The 19,707-nt window shown below is 40.4% G+C and overlaps 1 protein-coding gene across 1 annotated transcript; it reads left to right on the forward strand.

Annotated features, from left to right (window-relative positions):
• The first annotated feature begins 15,044 nt into the window (after nucleotides 1-15,044).
• LOC139195114 (uncharacterized mitochondrial protein AtMg00810-like) lies at nucleotides 15,045-17,462 on the forward strand. The gene is made up of 4 exons (XM_070820311.1): nucleotides 15,045-15,084; nucleotides 15,277-15,544; nucleotides 16,373-16,634; nucleotides 17,334-17,462. Exons 1-4 carry the CDS (start codon nucleotides 15,045-15,047, stop codon nucleotides 17,460-17,462), a joined length of 699 nt encoding a protein of 232 aa, XP_070676412.1.
• Nucleotides 17,463-19,707: the final 2,245 nt, after the last annotated feature.

A 19,707-nucleotide genomic window follows, 5' to 3' on the forward strand; every position in this document is an offset into this window, starting at 1 on the left:
CGACAGGAATTGTCGATGTGGGTGATTTGGGCTGAAGATCAATGAATTAGATAAGATCACTAGTGTTTATACCATACTTGACAAATCCCGAAACTATTGAGCACCGGTCAACGTTATACCGTTAAGGACCCAGAAGAGTTTCCCTCCAACCAGAAGGCCAATCACAGAGCGACACGTGTCGACATCAGAAGCCAATCATAGCGCGAAACGTGTCAACATCAGAAGCCAATCACAACACGACACGTGTCAATGTCAGAATGAAACTAGAAACTTTCTTATATAAATAGAGATCATTCTCTCACAATATTTCCTAATGTCATTTGTACTAAATCATTCACTAGTACTCACTAAATGAGAGCTTGAACCTATGTACTTGTGTAAACCCTTCACAATTAATGAGAACTCTTCTACTCTGTAGACGTAGCTAATTTGGGTGAACCACGTACATCTTGTGTTTGCTTCCCTGTCTTTATCCATTTGCATACTTATCCACACTAGTGACCGGAGCAATCTAGCGAAGGTCACAAACTTAACATTTTCTGTTGTACCAAAGTCCTCACTGATTTTATGCATCAACATTTGGTGCCGTATATGAGAACGACACTTCTTCCCATTCTCTTCAGCTTTGTCAAGCTGGTTTCCACCATTCGTACACTCTCTTTTGACCAGGCATCCCTCTCCTACATGGGGAGCGAATGAAGCCACAGCACACAGAATGACACCCATCTTACACCTAGTGTGAAGCAATGAAAGAAGGAAGGAAAGAGGGTTGCTCTTCAAGCTAAAGTCGATGAGCTAGAAGCTCAGAACAACAAGACAGCAATGAAGAATGAGGTCCTCCAGGAGCAGTATGAGAAGCTCTTTGAGACACTCCACGAAACTAGGCGTACTCAAACACGCGAGCTCGTTACCCCTGTGGACATCAACCATCATCTGGGTGCCCCCCAACACGGAAGGTCACCTTCCTTCGACATGGGTATCCTTGATGAGGAGCGAGCTAATCATCAAAATATTGATCAACATGAGACTTCTCTCAACCCAGCTGCTTAGACCCGAAGCAGGAGAAGTGGAGGAAGACACCTCCTTACATAAGGGTTGGAAGGATCGAAAGCCGTTTATCGTGACTGTCGAGACTTCTTAAAGCAACGTCAAGAGAATCCCCTTCACATATGCTCGAAGATCAATGACCCAAGGATTTCTGAAAGACTCGGTCCCCTCCCACTACCCAGGCCAGCTGCCAATCTAGGGAATGAACGACAGGTCCTAGAGGAACATGAAGGTACAGGGGACTCTGAGGTATTCTGACATACTCGCCCTAAAAGTCAGTACGGCGAGTCCAAGGAAAAATCACACGCCCTTGATCAAACCTTCCTACTTCCAAGAGGAGATGGAGATTTACGAAAGAAAGCTCAAGTGGTACATGACTCCACTCAAGACCCTATTGTCCTACAGCTCCTTAAGGAAGTAAACAAGTTGAAGGCCGAACGACAAGCTGAGATACCTGATTGGAACCAACCTAGGCCTAGCCTTCTTACAAGGAGGATCCTCGACACCCCCTCCAAGCAAAGACAAAGCAAAAGCTTGGCTTGCAATTCTATACTGGAAAGGAGGACCCGATTGAACACCTTAACCTCTTTGAGTCTACCATGGCATACCAGATGCATACCGACGAAGAGCGATGTCTTCTCTTCCCCCTCCACCCTCTCTGGCGGAGCTCTAAACTAATATTGTCATCTTCCACCTGAGACAGTAGACTCATTTGAGGAATTGAGGAAACTGTTTGTTTCTCAACACATTTTCCAAATCGATCGCTTGCACTCTACGAATGACTTGTAAACTATTCGTTAGAAGCCAGACGAGTCATTACGTATGTATGCTAGCCGTTTCAGCCATGAGTATTCCCATTGTGCCGAGGCAGACGACAAGACTGCCCTCAAAGCCTTCATGGCTGGCCTACATGATTGTTTCTTCAAGTACATGATCAATGCCAACATTTGGAAGACTTACACTGATATGATGGCACATGCTTACAACCATGCCTTCGCTGAGGCAAGGATATATCAAGGGAAACCCCTTACAGCCACCCCTTATTAGCAAGTAGGGAGTGGAAGCCAGATCCAACCAAATGAGAAGACCTCAACCTTCCAAATGGCAGCGGTGCCTCCCCCTGCCTTACTTAATACTTTGCCAAGTTAACAGACATATCAATCTCAGGGAAAAAGGAAAGATTTCCATCTTCACCAGTCTCATTTTAGTAAAATAAGTAAGGGACACTACCGCGATAACCAAGGGTATCGCCATGATAATCCCCGACCCCAGGCAGTCAACACAGTAGGTCAAGCACGTGTCTGGACAGGCCCTACCCCGAGGTATGAGGCATACACACCTTTGAACGCCCCATGCGTGGCCATTTACCCCAGCATAGCACACCTGATACCAAAGCTAAAGCCAAGGCACCCGGATTACAAGCCCACGAAGAACATGGGCACGTTTTGCTGCTACCACAAGCATAACGACCATGACGGCGAGAAATGTATCACCCTTTGTGATCATATTGAAGCTTTGGCACGTGAAGGAAAAATTGATCGATTCCTCCTTCACCCTTCAAGGGATAACTGTAACCAACGCCAAGTGAATGTGATATATTCTATAAGCGGCAGCACACCCATATCTGAATCTTCCAATAGGGCCATGAAAAACAGCGAACAAGCTTTAAGGCTTGGCCACCAAGTGTTTCACGTGGAAGACATCAGGGGAGGCAAGTGTCAAAAGCCTAACTGGGATTCAATATGTTTCTACCTTGAGGAAGAAAGAGATATCATCTACCCTCACAATGACCCACTAATCATGGAGGCTCACATAGCCAACTTTGAAGTACGACGAATCCTGGTAGACACGGGGGCTTCGGTTAATATCATGTTTGCTGAAGCTTTCAAGGCACTTAATGTAGCTGAACATTTGCTCAATCGCTCGATTTCTCATCTGATAAGCTTCTCCAGTGATATCGTGCAACCTTTAGGGAGCATACACTTACCTTTCATCATTGGTACATGACCTTACACAGCTACCATTACCATTAGCTTTCTGGTGGTTAATTGCCCAACGACATACAATGTCATCTTTGGACGCACATGCATCAATGATCTCAATGCCATGGTATCCACACATATGTTGTTGATGAAATTTCCAACCCTCTATTGCAATGGTACATCATAAGAGATCAACTTAGTGCACGGTCATGTTACAACACTTCGGTTAAGCAACAACACTTGTATGTGCCCAAGGAAACCCTTTCTATACATGACCAAGTCATAAAGACCAGCCTGGACGAAACCAACTTGGATCTTCATGGTGGCAACAGTCAACTCGACGATCCTCGAGATAACACTTTCAACCAGCAAACACAACCCGCTGAAGAGTTGGAGAAGGTTTCTATCTCAAAAGATTATCCAGATCGCATGGTGAAGATTGACACCACTTTGTCACCACCTATTAGGTTGGCATTGATTTCTTTTTTACAAGAGAACATTGAGGTCTTTGCCTGATCATATGAAGACATGCCAGGCATCTCTCCCGATATCATATGTCGTCGCTTGAGTATTGACCCCAAGACTAAGCCGGTGAGATAGAAGTGAAAATCTTATGAAGCTGAACGATACGAAGCAATGAAGGCAGAAGTTGAAAAACTCAAAGGCATAGGCTTCGTCCGCGAAGTCAATTACCCAACATAGGTAGGAAATGTGGTCTTTGCTAAGAAAAATCCAACCAAAGAAAGTCTCATGCTCCAAAATGCGATAGTCACTGACAACGGCCGACAGTTCGATAACAATAAGTTCAGGATGTTCTGCTCTAAGTTCAACATCAACTTATGTTTTGCCTCCCCAGCTCATCCCCAGTCTAATGGACAAGTTGAAACTATCAACAAAATAATCAACCGAACTTTGAAAACCAGCTTGGACAAGGCTAAAGGTTGTTGGCCAGAATTTGTACCCCAAGTTCTTTGGTCATACCGCACTTCATATCGGACATCAACAGGAGAAACCCCATTCTCACTTGCCTTTGGTACAGAGGCAGTTGTCCTAGTTGAGCTTGAGCAAGCAACGTTCCGAGTCCATAACTACATGCAAAACGAAAATGGCAAACAACTTACCCTCAACTTAGATCTAGTCGAGGTACACAGAAACCAAGCTCACTTGAGGAATGTCGCCTACAAGCAGTGCATCTCCAACTACTATGACTCAAGGGTCAAACCTCGTTCTTTTAAAGTTGGGGATTGGGTATTGAAGAAAAGATTACTCTACGATAGAGTCCCCGAGTAAAGGAACACTTGGTCCAAATTGGGATGGACCGTTTGAAGTTGTTGGCATCAGTCACCCTGGCTCCTACAAGCTTAGAAGATCTGATAGTAAGACCTTTGGCCATCCATGGAACGATGATCACTTAAAGTACTATTACAAGTAAACTTACATTGTACAAGTGTTAAGCTTTAGCCGTTCGGCATCCTATGTAACGAAGACTATTTGGCATGAATTCAATAAAGAGGTGATTTAGACAACTCGGTTCTAATCCTCTTGCATTCCTAGCAATGAAACACTCGGGTTCAAAGCTTCAACATGAAACAAAGTCTAAGTATATGTCAATAAGAGTACACAAATAAACGAACAGCTTCATAGTATATTCATTCAATCATACATTCCAACACATTCATACATAAGCCAACTGTGTTTTGAAAGGGTTCAACATACTTTGTGTCATTCGACACTTACTACAATATGCCTAGACACCTTGCCTTTATTCTCACCAACCAGGTGATGAAATGTACAACCCGTACCCTCCTTCATGCCACCAACCAAGTGATGAAATGTACAACGCGTACTCTCCTTCATGCCACCAACCAAGTGATGAAATGTATAACCCGTACTCTAATATCATTTGGCAACTTACCACTCATGCCACTCACCAGGTGAAGAAAGAACTCATCTTCATGCTACTAACCAGGTGATGAAATGTACAACCCGTACTCTCTTTCATGCCACTAACCAGGTGATGAAATGTACAACCCGTACTCTAATATCATTTGGCAACTTGTCATTCATACCACCAAACAGGTGATGAAATGTACAACCTGTACTCTCCTTCATGCCACCAACCAGATGATGAAATGTACAACCCATACTCTAATATCATTTGGCAACTTGCTACTCATGCCACTAACCAGGTGAAGAAGGAACTCATCTTCATGCCACCAACCAGGTGATGAAATGTACAACTCGTACTCTCCTTCATGCCACCAACCAGGTGATGAAATGTACAACCCGTACTCTAATATCATTTGGCAACTTGCCATTCATGCCACCAACCAGGTGAAAAAGGAACTCATCATCGTGCCACCAGCCAGGTGATGAAATATGATGAAATGTGATGAAGGAACTCACATTCGTACCACCAACCAAGTGATGAAAGCAATTCACCATTTATTCCACCTACCAGAAGACGAGTGGTACAACTTGTACATGTGAACTCCTAGCATTCACAAATAATAAAAAACCCTCAAGCTTGACAACTCAACTAGGGGAGCACTTATGCCCAACAAGAGTTATAGTCACCAACAAAGTCTTATTGCAAGCCAACAACAACTTCAGTGCATGGCATATGAAAATCAAACTATTCAGCCCTCTTGCATCTGCTTCAGACATTTCCCCTCTGTAACAATGCAAACATTATAACTCGTAGAAAACTTCACACACTCTTGATCAAGACAGTGTGAAGCAAAACCAATTTATGGTGCCAACAAGAGCTTCATCAAAGAAGTTCAACCACAATTCTCAAAAGCTTCACACACTTTTGATCAAGACAGTGTGAAGCAAAACCAATTTATGGTGCCAACAAGAGCTTCATCAATGGAGGGCAACCACAATTCTCAAAAGCTTCACACACTATTGATCAAGATAGTGTGAAGAAAAGCCAATTTATGGTGCCAACAAAAGCTTCATCAAAGGAGTTTAACCACAATTCTCAAAAGTTTCACACACTCTTGATCAAGACAGTGTGAAGCAAAACCAATTTATGGTGCCAACAAAAGCTTCATCAAAGGAATTCAACCATAATTCTCAAAAGCTTCACACACTCTTGATCAAGACAGTGTGAAGCAAAACCAATTTATGGTGCCAACAAGAGCTTCATCAATGGAGGGCAACTACAATTCTCAAACCTTCAAAGCAAATTCAAGACTGTTCGAAGCAAATTCAATTTATATAGTTCATCCAAACCTCCGACTACTACAAGGTGTGGCTTGCATCACAATCTCTTGCTCAACAGTGTGGAAGCAAAATTTGTATATGTTGTCTGTCCTACATTTTCAAATTTCTAGTTTCTCAAAAAAAAAAGAAAAAAAAAAAAAAGGAAATTCAACAAAGCTTCATCAATAAAAGCTTCATCAATGGAGGACAACTACAAATTCTCAAAAGCTTAACATTATCTTGATCAAGATAGTGTGAAGCAAAATCAATTCATGGTACCCAACAAAAGCTTCAACTCCAAAGCTTCACCTACAAAGCGTCAACTCCAAAGCTTCACCCACAATAACTTCGCTACAAAAGCTTCACCAACAAAAGTTTCACCTACAAAATCTTCACCAACCACAAAAGCTTCACCCATCTACAAAAGCTTCACCCACAATAGCTTCACCTACAAAAGCTTCACCCATAAAAGCTTCACCCACAAAACCTTCATCCATAAAAGCTTCACCCACCACAAAAGCTTCACCTACAAAAGCTTCACCCATAAAATCTTTACCAAAAAAAGTTTCACCCACAAAAGCTTCCCCCACCACAAAAGCTTCACCCACAAAAGCTTTCCCCACAAAAGCTTCACCCACCATAAAAGCTTCACCCACAAAAGCTTCACCTACAAAAGCTTCACCTACAAAGCTTCAACACAAAAGCTTCACCTACAAAAGTTTCACCCACAAAAGTTTCACCTACAAAGTTTCAACACAAAAGCTTCACCTACAAAAGCTTCACATTATCTTGATCAAGATAGTGTGAAGCAAAATCAATTCATGGTACCCACTCAACTCCAAAGCTTCACCTACAAAGTGTCAACTCCAAAGCTTCACCTATAAAGCGTCAACTCCAAAGCTTCACCCATAATAACTTCTCTACAAAAGCTTCACCAACAAAAGTTTCACCCACAAAAGCTTCACCAACCACAAAAGCTTCACCCACCTACAAAAGCTTCACCCACCTACAAAAGCTTCACCCACAATAGCTTCACCTACAAAAGCTTCACCCATAAAAGCTTCACCCACAAAACCTTCATCCATAAAAGCTTCACCCATCACAAAAGCTTCACCTACAAAAGCTTCACCTACAAAAGCTTCATCCATAAAATCTTCACCAAAAAAAGTTTCACCCACAAAAGTTTCCCCCACCACAAAAGCTTCACCCACAAAAGCTTCCCCCACAAAAGCTTCACCCACCACAAAAGCTTCACCCACAAAAGCTTCACCTACAAAAGCTTCACCTACAAAGCTTCAACACAAAAGCTTCACCTACAAAAGTTTCACTCACAAAAGCTTCACCTACAAAGCTTCAACACAAAATCTTCACCTACAAAGCTTCAACACAAAAGCTTCACCTACAAAAGCTTCACACTATCTTGATCAAGGTAGTGTGAAGCAAAATCAATTCATGGTACCCAACAAAACTTCAACCTCAAAGCTTCACCTACAAAGTTTTACCTATAAAGCTTAATATATATATATATATATATATATATTTTGGAAATTCCAAAATTCAAAAATTCGGAAATTTAAAAATTTAGAAATTCGAAAATTTCGAAAATTTGAAAATTCAAAAAAAAAAAAAATTGCCTAGGCCTCATTTTCTTTGGGCCTAACAACTTTCATAACAAATATATATGAAAGAGGAGTTTTGGGCTACCACTTAGAAAGGAAAATGGTGAAGTTTTGTTACTTTGGAAACTTAGCTACTAGCAAGACACCTCATTCGTCAATTCCCTCGACCGGAGACTTGGGGAACTCCTACCATATGCTACTGCACCTTGATACTCGGAAGTCTCACGACTACTCAGTGACTTGGATTTTTTCAAGTCTCCAACCGAGAAGTTTTCCTCACTCGGGAAATTAAAGGAGCACTACCTCAACCTACATGTTTTACTCACAAAGCTTCAACATACAAGCTTCAACAAAAGGAAAAATTCAAAGAACTTAGTGAAGAAGGCCTTGGTGTATTTAACACAATACGTTAACATGAAGCAAATCTTGTTTATTGATATCTCCGATAAATTACCAATATGTACATATACATGAATCAAAATAAACAAACAAGATAGAGTCTTCATAAAGGTTGCTCAGGAGGAGTCTCAGCAGTCGGCAAAGCCCCAGAAAAATGAGGCACCAGATGATGATTATTCGGAGCCTCAGTACTAGGCAGAACCCCAGAAGGAGGAGAGATTGAAGGTTGATCATTTGAAGCTTCATTACGCGAGACAGCCCTAAAAGACGAAGGCAATAAATGTCTTTGGAACAAACCCACAAACCTTTGATGATCAAGTAAAATCTGACCATCAGATTCCTGCAGTTGGTCGAGCTTCCTCTTCATGTTTGTAACATAGTCATGTGCGAGCTTGTGCAACTGTTTATTCTCATGCTTGAGCCCTCTGATCTCCTGTTTGAGACTTATCACTTCAACCGCCAATGATTCAACTTGGCGGGTTCGAGCAAATAGGCGTTGGGCCATATTGGACACATAACCTGCACACTGAACACTGAGAGCCAGAGAATCCTTAACAGTCAACTCATCAGACCGTTTGGAAAGTAGTATGTTATCTTTGGGAGTGAGAAGGTTCATGACCACCACCGCAACGGTCATATCCTTCTTCATCACAGAGTCCCCAACGGTAAGAGGACCAGTAGGGGATAAGAAGGATGGGCGCCATATGTTATCTTGAGAAGGCATGGCTGCCTCTTCACCAAAGTTCAAGTCAAAACGACAGTCGGATGGGCCAGACATTCTCAGAAATGATGAAGGAGAAATGAGGTGTAATAAATCTCTGAAATAAGGGGAAAATTCCTACAAGCAATAACTATATGAATGTACTTCTTGCACACAATTGTTGCCCTTATAAAAGAAAGGGGCAACAGTGTCGTTGGTTCAAAAATCGAAGAGGCACCACTCTTTGGATTCCGAAGAGGCACCACTTTCCACACACAACAGCAGCTCCTCGGGTACCACAAATAACTTTGCTAAAGATCTTTGACAAAGTTTAGACACATAAATTTTGAAGGTTCAGCTACCCTACCATTTCCCACAAGGGTAAAGGAACAGCACCATTGCTTGATAACTGGAAAATCCATGTGTGTGTCAACCTCTGTGCTCCGTGGCAAGGCAGACTGGCAAAAATTCTCAACCTTTACTCACATCGAGAAAACACTCCCAACAGGATTACTTGCTCAAAAATCGAAGTGGCATCGTTCCCCGAATCTCGAGAGCCAAACTCCTACCAAGATTGCTTTCTCAAAAATTGAAGAGACACCACTATCCGAATCTCGAGAGCCAGACTCCCAACATGATTACTTGCTCAAAAATCGAAGAGGCACCACCCTCCGAATCTCGAGAGCCAGACTCCCAACAGGATTACTTACTCAAAAATCGAAAATGCACTGCCCTCCGAATCTCGAGAGCCAGACTTCCAACAAGATTACTTGCTCAAAAATCGAAAAGGCACATCTCTCCGAATCTCGAGAGTCATACTCCCAACAGGATTACTTGCTCAAAAATCGAAGAGGCACCGCTCTCTAAATCTCAAGAGCCAGACTCCCAACATGATTGCTTTCTTAAAAATCGAAAAGGCACCGTTCTCCGAATCTCGATAGCCAGATCCCCGACAGGATTGCTTATTCGAAAACCAAAGAGGCACCGCTCTCCGAACTTCGAGAGCTAGATTTCTTTGGATAAAGCTTGTCTGTAATCTTCACACGCAACATCAGCTTTCCAGATACCATAGACCACTTTTTCAAAGTGCTCTGACAAAGTTAAAACACATGAATCTTGCAGCTCCCACTACATTGCTATGACCGAGAAGGGTAAAGGAACAGCATTACCACTCGCTGTTGGGACAATTCCTATATATGTCGACCTTCATCCTCCACAGCCAGGCAAACTTGCAAATATAAAAAAATGCTTAACTTTTCTTCACATCCGGGATGGCACTCTCAACAGAGTCTCTCGAAATACTCAGCTTCTTTTCCCCCCGATAATACCTCTGCAAACAAGCCACACCAGAGCAAGAGTATCTCATATAATCAGGGTTAAAAGCAAGAGTATCCCATATCATGATTTTCCATGTCTTTTCCTTTGGCCTTGTTCTTACCTGCAAAACAAGGAGAAAGAAAACAATCAGTCAACACTTGGAATCAAGCTTCCAGTCAGGAACTGACTGCCTGGAAACCGTTGCCTGACTACTTACCTGTCATTGCTCTCGAGTACGCATCTTCAATATCTTATGCTTCCAAAGAAGATACCACATCTGCCTGAGGAACAGATAAGGCAAGTGAGAATGATACAAGGAAGCATGTAGAGACAAGCGTAACAGAGCACGGGCCAATACATCCACTACTTTGTCAACAACAAAAGTATCCCATATCATCAGGGTCGAACGTACTCTAGATTTGATAGACTTGTTTTGACCCTCAAATTCTTGAGTCGGCCTTATACTCTGGAGGAAACCAGAAAACCCTCCAGCCCAGTTCAAGAATAAGCCTGTGGAAAGTTACTTCTTCAAAAGCAAAAGTATCTCATATCATTTCTTCTCCATTTGCTTCTCTTTATCCTTGTTGCTGTTTACGACACAAGGAGAATGAGAACAATCAACCGGAAGCCGAAGTTGAAACTCCGATCCATGTTGCTTGCTTAGAAGTCTGATTGCTTACCTTTTCTGTTACCTCATTCGGCAAATCTCCTATTTCGATGACTTGGGGGACTCCTACTATAGGGTTTGTATCGCACTTGACCAAGCCTGAAACTACAAGTAAGCTTCAAGTGAAATTGATACATTACCTTGTGCATCTTCATCGTTTAAAAATACCACCCTTGGATGAAGGAAAAGTACTTCCAGAAAAGACACCACATCTACATATAAGACAGATAAGGCAAGTGAAAATGATACCACACTTCGGTACTTCGAAGTTTCGTGATTACTCAATGGCTTGGATCTTGCAAGTCCCGAACCGATGAGCTTCCCTCATTCGGGAACTTAGGGGAGCACTGTTTATACTATACTTGACCAATCCCGAAACTACTGAGCACCAGTCAACGTTATACCGTCAAGGACCCAAAAGAGTTTCCCTCCAACCAGGAGGCCAATCACAGCGCGACACGTGTCGACATCAGAAGCCAATCATAACGCAACACGTGTCAACATCAGAAGCCAATCACAACACGACATGTGTCAATGTCATAATGAAACTAGAAACTCTCTTCTATAAATAGAGATCATTCTCTCACAATATTTCCTAATGTCATTTGTACTAAATCATTCACTAGTACTCACTAAATGAGAGCTTGAACCTATGTACTTGTGTAAACCCTTCACAATTAATGAAAACTTCTCTACTCCGTGGACGTAGCCAATCTGGGTGAACCACATACATCTTGTGTTTGCTTCCCTGTCTCTATCCATTTGCATACTTATCCATACTAGTGACCGGAGCAATCTAGCAAAGGTCACAAACTTAACACTTTCTGTTGTACCAAAGTCCTCACTGATTTTGTGCATCAACAACTAGCAAAAGGGGTTTATGAACTTGGGATATCATATGGGGGTTAATTTCTATAATAGAACATTCGAACCACATCTGCAAGGGTAAAATGCATGGTATGGGACGTGCAGGTCCGCGTGTTTTATTATATAAATTAACAGGGGTAACTGAAAAGGTTGCATTGCATTCATGCATTATTATCAATAATGATTTGATATTTGGCTATATGATTTCATGACACTTGATTTAATATTGTCAATTAACTGTGATAAGGTTATGTACCTACTGAGCTATTAAAGCTCATCCCTTTATTATTATGCAAGTTTATGAACTAGATATTCAAGAGAATAGGCAAGATGAGATCGGATTAGATTGGAGAATAGAAAGTTTATTCATCTCTTTACTGTAGGTTGTAAAGAATTCTTGATTTGTTTGATAATCATGAATTATTTTAAATAAGAGGAGTTTATTTTCCAACCCGTGTCAATTTTTATTTATTTATTGAGCTTTTAACTCACATTTCGGATTCGGGTTCGAGTTTTATTACCAACTCCGGGTCTGGGGCATGACAGCACTTGACCATCTCGTACCCAGGAAGATATTGATAAAGATAAATTCCATTGTAATCACTGTAATGGAACACGACATATTGAGGATACCTATTTTGAAATTCATGGCTACCCATATACTGGACCAGAAAGAGTGCCTAGTGTACAAAGGGGCCAAACTGGGCTCAAAGCCCAACCTGAAAAAACTAAGGGGGGCCCGAGGATTGGCTGCTGTTGTAACAAGCCAGCCCATTCCTCGTCCAACCCAATCACAACAGCCTAAACTGCAAGGTCCACTTCAGAGGCAGCGTCCACATGAGATGACACCGGCCCACTCCTATATTTAATCAATCAAATCTCAATGAGCGACAACTCAAAGGATTTAGGTAAAATCAGTATTGTTTTAATAACATCCACCAAAAGAGATACTGGTTGGTTAATTGACTCTAGAGCTTTAGATCATATGACTTATGATGCATCATTATTCTATCACATGACTTCACCGTCTAAACAAGAGGTCATTACTGCCAACGGTAATGTTACTTATGTAACGGGAGCGGGTTCTATTTCCCTTACTCCATCTTTGTCTATTCACAACGCACTACTTGTTCTGCCTTTATCCAATCACTTACTTTCTATTGGTCAAGTTACTGAGCAATTAGATTGTGTTGTGCTAATGTTTCTCATTTTTTTGCCTACTTTAGGATATCCATACTCGGGTGATAATTGGGCGTGGTACTGAAAGGAAAGGGTTATATTATGTGGATGATGTATATGCAAGTCGAGTAAATCAAGTACGCATCAGTCACTCAAGCAAGAATAAGACAATCTGGTTATGGCATCGTCGATTAGGGCATGTATCTTTTGGTTATTTAAAAAAATTGCTTCCGTCTTTATTTAATGGTGTTTCAGACTCAGATTTCCAATGTAGTGATAGCATTCGTGCAAAAAGTCATCGTACTTCTTATAATTTAAGTTTCAAAAAAAGAACAGTTCCTTTTGAGTTAGTTCATTCTGATGTATGAGGGCCTTCTCCAGTAGCTATTAATTATGGAACTCGTTGGTTTGTTATATTTATGGATGACTGCACCAGAATGACATGGCTTTATACTATGAAACATAAAAGTGATGTTGGTCAAATTTTTCACCAGTTTTATTGCATGGTTAAAAATCAGTACTCTCTGCCCCTCAAGGTTCGATAATGGTGGGGAATATCTCAATTCCGAACTTTCTCAATATTTTCAGGAGCACGGCATTCTTCATGAGACCATTTGCCCACAAACCCCACAACAAAATGGAGTTGCATAACACAAAAATAGGCATATTTTGGAAACCACTCGAGCACTCTTTATTGGTGCTCACGCTCATCATTTCTATTGGGCGGATGCCATCAGATACTCTGTTTATTTCATGAATTGAATGCCTTCACAAGTGCATAATTTTCACACTCATATGGAAGTTTTTTGCCGACCATGTGACGTTACCATCTTCACTTCAGTTGCAACCCCATATCTTTGGTTGTGTGGCCTATGTGCATCTCTACAAAAATCAACGCAGTAAGTTGGATCCATGTGCAGTTCGCTGTATTTTTCTAGGATTTAATGGTCAACATAAGGGGTACCAGTGTTATCATCCACCTACCAAGCATATGTACATCACCATGGACGTTACATTTTCTGAGCATGAGATGTTTTTTCTTACTTACCACACCTACTATAATCTTCAGGGGGAGATTAGCACTAAAGATTATAGTTGGATTGATATTCCAACTGCGCATGTGGATGGCCACTGTGAGTGTGAAATATGCAGTGGTGGAATCTGCCAACCACCTATGATCAGCCGAGACCCAACAGTGGGTTTAAGTGATTGTCGTGAGCCCAACAAAATGTGTCACCAAGAGCCCAGTAGCATTAGTGAGCCTAATATGGGCTTGCTGAGTTCAAAAGATAAGGCAGGTGGGCTTGAAGGTCTAGGAGTCGAGGGCTTCTCTGAGCCTAGCATGCAATATGAGCCCAGCGCGAGTAATAGACCATGTTGCAGTGAGCCGCACCCTCCGACTCAAATTTTGGATAGCCCAAGCACTTCAAGAAATAACCCTTCTCTATTTTTACCTGTCTAGGTGCCCGAGGATATCCGTGAGGTAAGTTTGTCCCAATCTGATGTAGCTTATAATTTGATTAACATTGAAAGTACTTATGTATTGCCTACTAGACAAAATCGTGGGAAACCTCATTACATGTATTCTTTGAATGGAAAAGTGAGATATGCAATTGCAAAGTATGTCTCTACTCATCGGTTATCTCCCAAGTACCAAGCATTGGTGAATACAATGGATGGAATTAAAATTCCAAGTGGAAGAAGCTTTGCAGGATCATCGATGGACAGAAGCAATGGAGGTTGAAATGAAGGCTTTACAAAAAAACGGAACTTGGAGCGTGGAAACACTACCCCAAGGAAAAAAACCAGTAGGGTGCAAATGTGTGTTCACCATCAAACACAAGGTGGATAGAACCATCGACAGATACAAGGCAAGGTTGGTTGCTAAAGGGTACACACAGACCTTTGGAGTAGATTATCAAGAAAAATTTGCTCTGGTAGCAAAGATGAACACTATACGGGTTCTTTTGTCTTTAGCTGCTAATTTGGATTGGCCGTTGAAACAATTTGATGTAAAAAATGCTTTTCTACACGAAGATCTGGAATAAGAAGTATACATGGAGCTTCCACCTGGGTATGAAGTGCATAGTATAACAAGTAAAGTGTGCAGACTGTGAAAGGCTCTTTATGAACTCAAACAATGGCCGAGGGCCTGGTTTGGAAGTTTCACTGATGTGATGAAGAGATATGGTTACCAACAAGGAAATGCATATCACACTCTGTTTATCAAACGCAGGGGTGAAAAGGTTACCTTTTTAATAATATATGTGGATGATATGGTATTCACAGGTGATGATACAGAAGAAATGGAGAAACTACAGGAGTATCTCTCTACGGAGTTTGAGATGAAAGATTTAGGAGGTTTGAAGTACTTCTTGGGAATTGAAGTTGCTCGTTCCCATGATGGTATTTACTTATCTCAGCGGAAGTATGTTCTTGACCTTTTGTCTGAGACAAGGATGCTGGCATGTAAACCAATAAAAACACCTATAATTCAAAAGCATCAGTTGTCGATTTACCTGGATCAGGTCCCAGCAAACAGGGAAAGATACCAAAGGTTAGTAGGAAGTGTGGATGCAAATTTTCTCCTCTTCGATCTTGGACGATTTTGCACCTACAAAACAACTAGCACCTTAGGTTAAGGCCAAAAGCCTCACGCGCCCACGATGAATGAGGGGAGCTTTGGCCGAAAAACCTCTGATGCCAAAGTTAGAATTTTAGAGAGAAAAAGTGTTTAGAGTGTTTAGGATTTTTTGCAAGAGGATTGGAATGAATTTTTGGTGAGAAAAGGGGCCTATTTATAGAGTTAGGCCTTGCCCCATTTTGAATAATGGTAACCGGCCATAAGGTTTTTGTGGGGTTCAATTTCATGTTTAATTAGCCAATTTTTTGGCTAATTAAATATGAAAAGAATAAATGGGTGGTTATAAAAATGAATGACTATTTTAATAAGGAAAATGGGAAAGGTGAGGATGTGAATAGTGGTGGCCGGTTTTGGCTATTAATTTGGGTGATTTTATTGACTATTAAGGATGATTTTAGGAGATATGGTAGGTATATATTATTTAGCTAATTGATTAGCTAAATAATGAAATAGAAAATACGAGGTCTTGGGAAATACCTTATAGAAAGGATTTGATGAAAGAGGTTTTTAATTGTTACCTTTTTTGGGCACTTTTGACTTGATTGAAAGATGATTGCCCACTCCTCGCGCGTAGGAATCCTGGTATGCCTCGAGGGTATTTATGTCCTCTTTTGTCCAAAAGTCCACGTGTCGCCTAGTGAATATTTTTGGCTCCACAGGAAGGTTGATTTACTTGTCTCTCACGAGACCATATATTGCATATGTTGTTAATGTAATAAATCAATTTATGCACTCTCCTAGTGAAGATCACATGGCTGCAATAATGCAAATATTGAGTTATTTGAAAGGTGCAGCTGGAAATGGATTGATTTTCAAGGAACATGGGCACTTGGAGGTCAAAAGGTACACTGATGCTGATTGGGCTAGGAATATTACTGATAGACGCTCTACATCAGGGTACTTTATATTTGTTGGAGGAAATCTTGCGACTTGGAGGAGCAAGAAACAGAATGTGGTTGCTAGGTCAACAGCAAAGGTTGAATATTGTGGTATGGCACATGGGGTTTGTGAATTATTATGGCTGAGGATTCTTCTTACAGAGATCAGGTTCAAGCCACGTGAATCCATGCTATTGTATTGTGATAATCAGGTTGCGTGAGAAATAGCTAATAATCCAATTCAGCATGATCGTACAAAACATGTTGAGGTGGATAGACATTTTATCAAAGAAAAGTTGGTGGAAATTCCGTATGTAAGATTTGAAGACCAGTTGGCTGACGTGTTAACTCATGCAGTGTCAGCGAGAGTGTTTCAGGACTCACTTGACAAATTGGGCCTATATGATATTTACGCACTAACGTGAGAGGGAGTGTTGCGTGAGTCAACCTTGGAGAATAAGGAACGTATAGATATTTTGGGTATATAATTATGTAATCAGTATCCTTGTGTATTTGGGATCCTTGTTTCCTAATTTATAGGAGATTGTGTAAGTTTATATATTCCTCTATGAGAGAAGAAGAATATCAGAACAATATTTACCAAAACCTTAAAATTTTATCTCCCTGGAAGATAGAAACCAAAATAACTTAATGTTGTTTTACAATTGTATTGCATTGATCGTGGTACGACTTAGTCCACTTTCATTAAATATATGGATATTATGGATATATGGATGCTTCAATAATAAATTAATGGTTACCTAAAAAAAAAATTAAAAAAAATAAAAATTAATTGTCGGTTTTTAATGTTTAATTTGGAACAGATAGATGAGCTGTTGGAACTAACACCGCAAAACTTGGCTGCTTTTGTGATAGAAATTGCAAGGTTTCAGTTGAGCCACACGCGTGATGATACCGATACATGTCACCGCCATTATTATGAAGACTTGTGAGACTCAACTGCCACCCCTTTTCCCTATTGTTTGTCCTCCTCCTTCTCCTCGTGGGGTCAATAACACTAAGACTGCACTCTACTCTACGAAACCAAATGGTCCCTTCCTTTCTTAGTAACTTAGATGTATCCGTATCTATCTATATAATGTGTAGTAAAACATTATATATACATATATATAAGCTTATTTGAGATCCTTAAAGGATTCCTCAAATTTATCACCAAGATGTTTCATGTGTAGCCATATGTTCTTGTGATGAGAAGAAAAAATTGCCAAAATGTTAGCGGTGTGACTAGAGAAATATTTACATGGAGTCACGGACCGATCTCTAGCTTTGCAAATCATCATATAGATACACGCATAAATGTGGTTATTTCATTAACTTAAGTTTATAGAAGAGTTCAATTTAATGTCACATACGATTTATTTAGGGGTGTGCTATCCACACACCCCTTTTTACTTCTCACACACTCCTTGTTAATTTATGTCCGTTGATCTTCTTCAATTCATCCGATCCGACGGCCGAAAATAAAAAATGTGTGAAATAAGTAAAAATGGGTATGTGGATATCACACCCCTTTATTTATTCACAAATGAGTGTTGAGTTTTAATCATGGCTCATCAAGTCATCATCAACATGCAAAGCATGAATCTGTTAAAAATTAAAGGTTAATGCCCTTGGTCCCTTTCATTTTATTTATCAATATATTTGCTTCAATAACATTTTAATTATTGTTATTTTATTTGTTGGGTTAAAATAAAGAGTTAAACGCCATTTTCTAAAGTAAAATCTGGGCTGTATATGACGCTGGGAAGGGTGGGTGCGGAGTGCTGTGGTGAGGGTGAGGGTGAGGGTGAGGGGGAGGGGGAGGGGGAGGGTCAGGCGGGAGCAATGCGCTGGGTAAGAAGAGATTTTTCAGTTTGACCGTTATACGGATGGTACATTACGTGTCACTATATAAATGATGGGATATATGTGCTAAAATGTTAATAACTTAAAAATAAAACTTCTCACTACTCATGTTAAAACACGTGGTGTACTACTTGTGTTCCCGTCATAATTAAAAATATCTCCTGAATAAGGGTGGAAAGAGAAGTATACGAGTTTTAAAAATAAAAAATTAATAAAAATACTCTCGTAAATTTATTTTTTTTTCAAAAACTCTTTGACAAAATTAGTAAAAAATACCCTCGAAAAAAATTATTTTTTACTCAAGAAGCATGGACATCAAATGCCCAGCTTAGCATGTGAACGTCCATATCAAGATAAAGTAGTAGTGACCGACATCAAACAATCACGGTGTTCGACGTCGAGCAACCAGAGCGGTTGACATCAAACAACTGCGGGGGTTGTATGCCCATTTATACCAAGCATAGAAGTTGATGAATGATCAACGCAAACACGAGGGAATATTAGACCATCTAAGTACCGGAGAATTCCTAGTTAAACGATCAGCATTTGTTCTGAAATTCCTTTTGACATATTTAAATTATGTATAAATGCATTAACAAAAAAAAATGGTTATATCCAAAAGATGGATCATATGTTAATGAGATTATTAGGACGCATCACCTACAACACATACTGCCAATAAGTTCTTTGAATTTGAAATTACAGGTGAATCATAAGTTCTTTGGAGGTGATGCTTCAATGTTATTGATCATCTCCTTATCTACGTATATAGATACGGGTGAAGTGAAAAGGGTCAAGAGCTAGCAAGATTAATTATTAGTTGATGAAAGTGGTTAGGGAAGTTAATGCCGATCGACAGCTCCCATGCCTTTGTATTGAGCAAAGGTCAGCCGGTCCATTCCCATCCCTTTGATTGATTGTGACAACTATCAACTCGACTATAATTAAATTATTCGATAATAATTTTACATAATTTAGGAGTTGAATGTTACACGTCGCTAGCATCATGTACTAATAAAATGAAGATATGTGAAAGTTTTTATTCTTGATCACAGTTCTCTGCTCCTTCATGATCATGCATGCTTGTTACATACTTGTATACTTAATAATTAATTGAATTCTAATTACTTTCCTAATGAAATGTCGAAGCCTTGTTCAAGCCAATAAATGGAATTAATTACGTACCTTAGCAGCTTAGCTGTTCGTTTTATAGTTAAGGGATCATTGATTTCATATTAAAGGGCCTCCCTCCACGTCCATGGTCATCGTCATATATACTTTTCAATCTTAATCATTTTCGTATGGCTTGAGCATTATGGAAATTGTTTGACA

The sequence above is a fragment of the Malus domestica genome, chromosome 04 (assembly GCF_042453785.1).
Source record: "Malus domestica chromosome 04, GDT2T_hap1".
NCBI lineage: Eukaryota > Viridiplantae > Streptophyta > Magnoliopsida > Rosales > Rosaceae > Malus > Malus domestica.

Excerpts from the sequence above, each read along its gene's own strand:
- LOC139195114 (XM_070820311.1), top strand. The coding sequence starts at position 15,045 with ATGGAGCTTCCACCTGGGTATGAAGTGCATAGTATAACAA. Across the intron at positions 15,085-15,276 it reads TGAAGTGCATAGTATAACAA|GTGATGATACAGAAGAAATG; the intron begins GTAAAGTGTGCA and ends TGGTATTCACAG. Across the intron at positions 15,545-16,372 it reads AACAGGGAAAGATACCAAAG|TGAAGATCACATGGCTGCAA; the intron begins GTTAGTAGGAAG and ends GCACTCTCCTAG.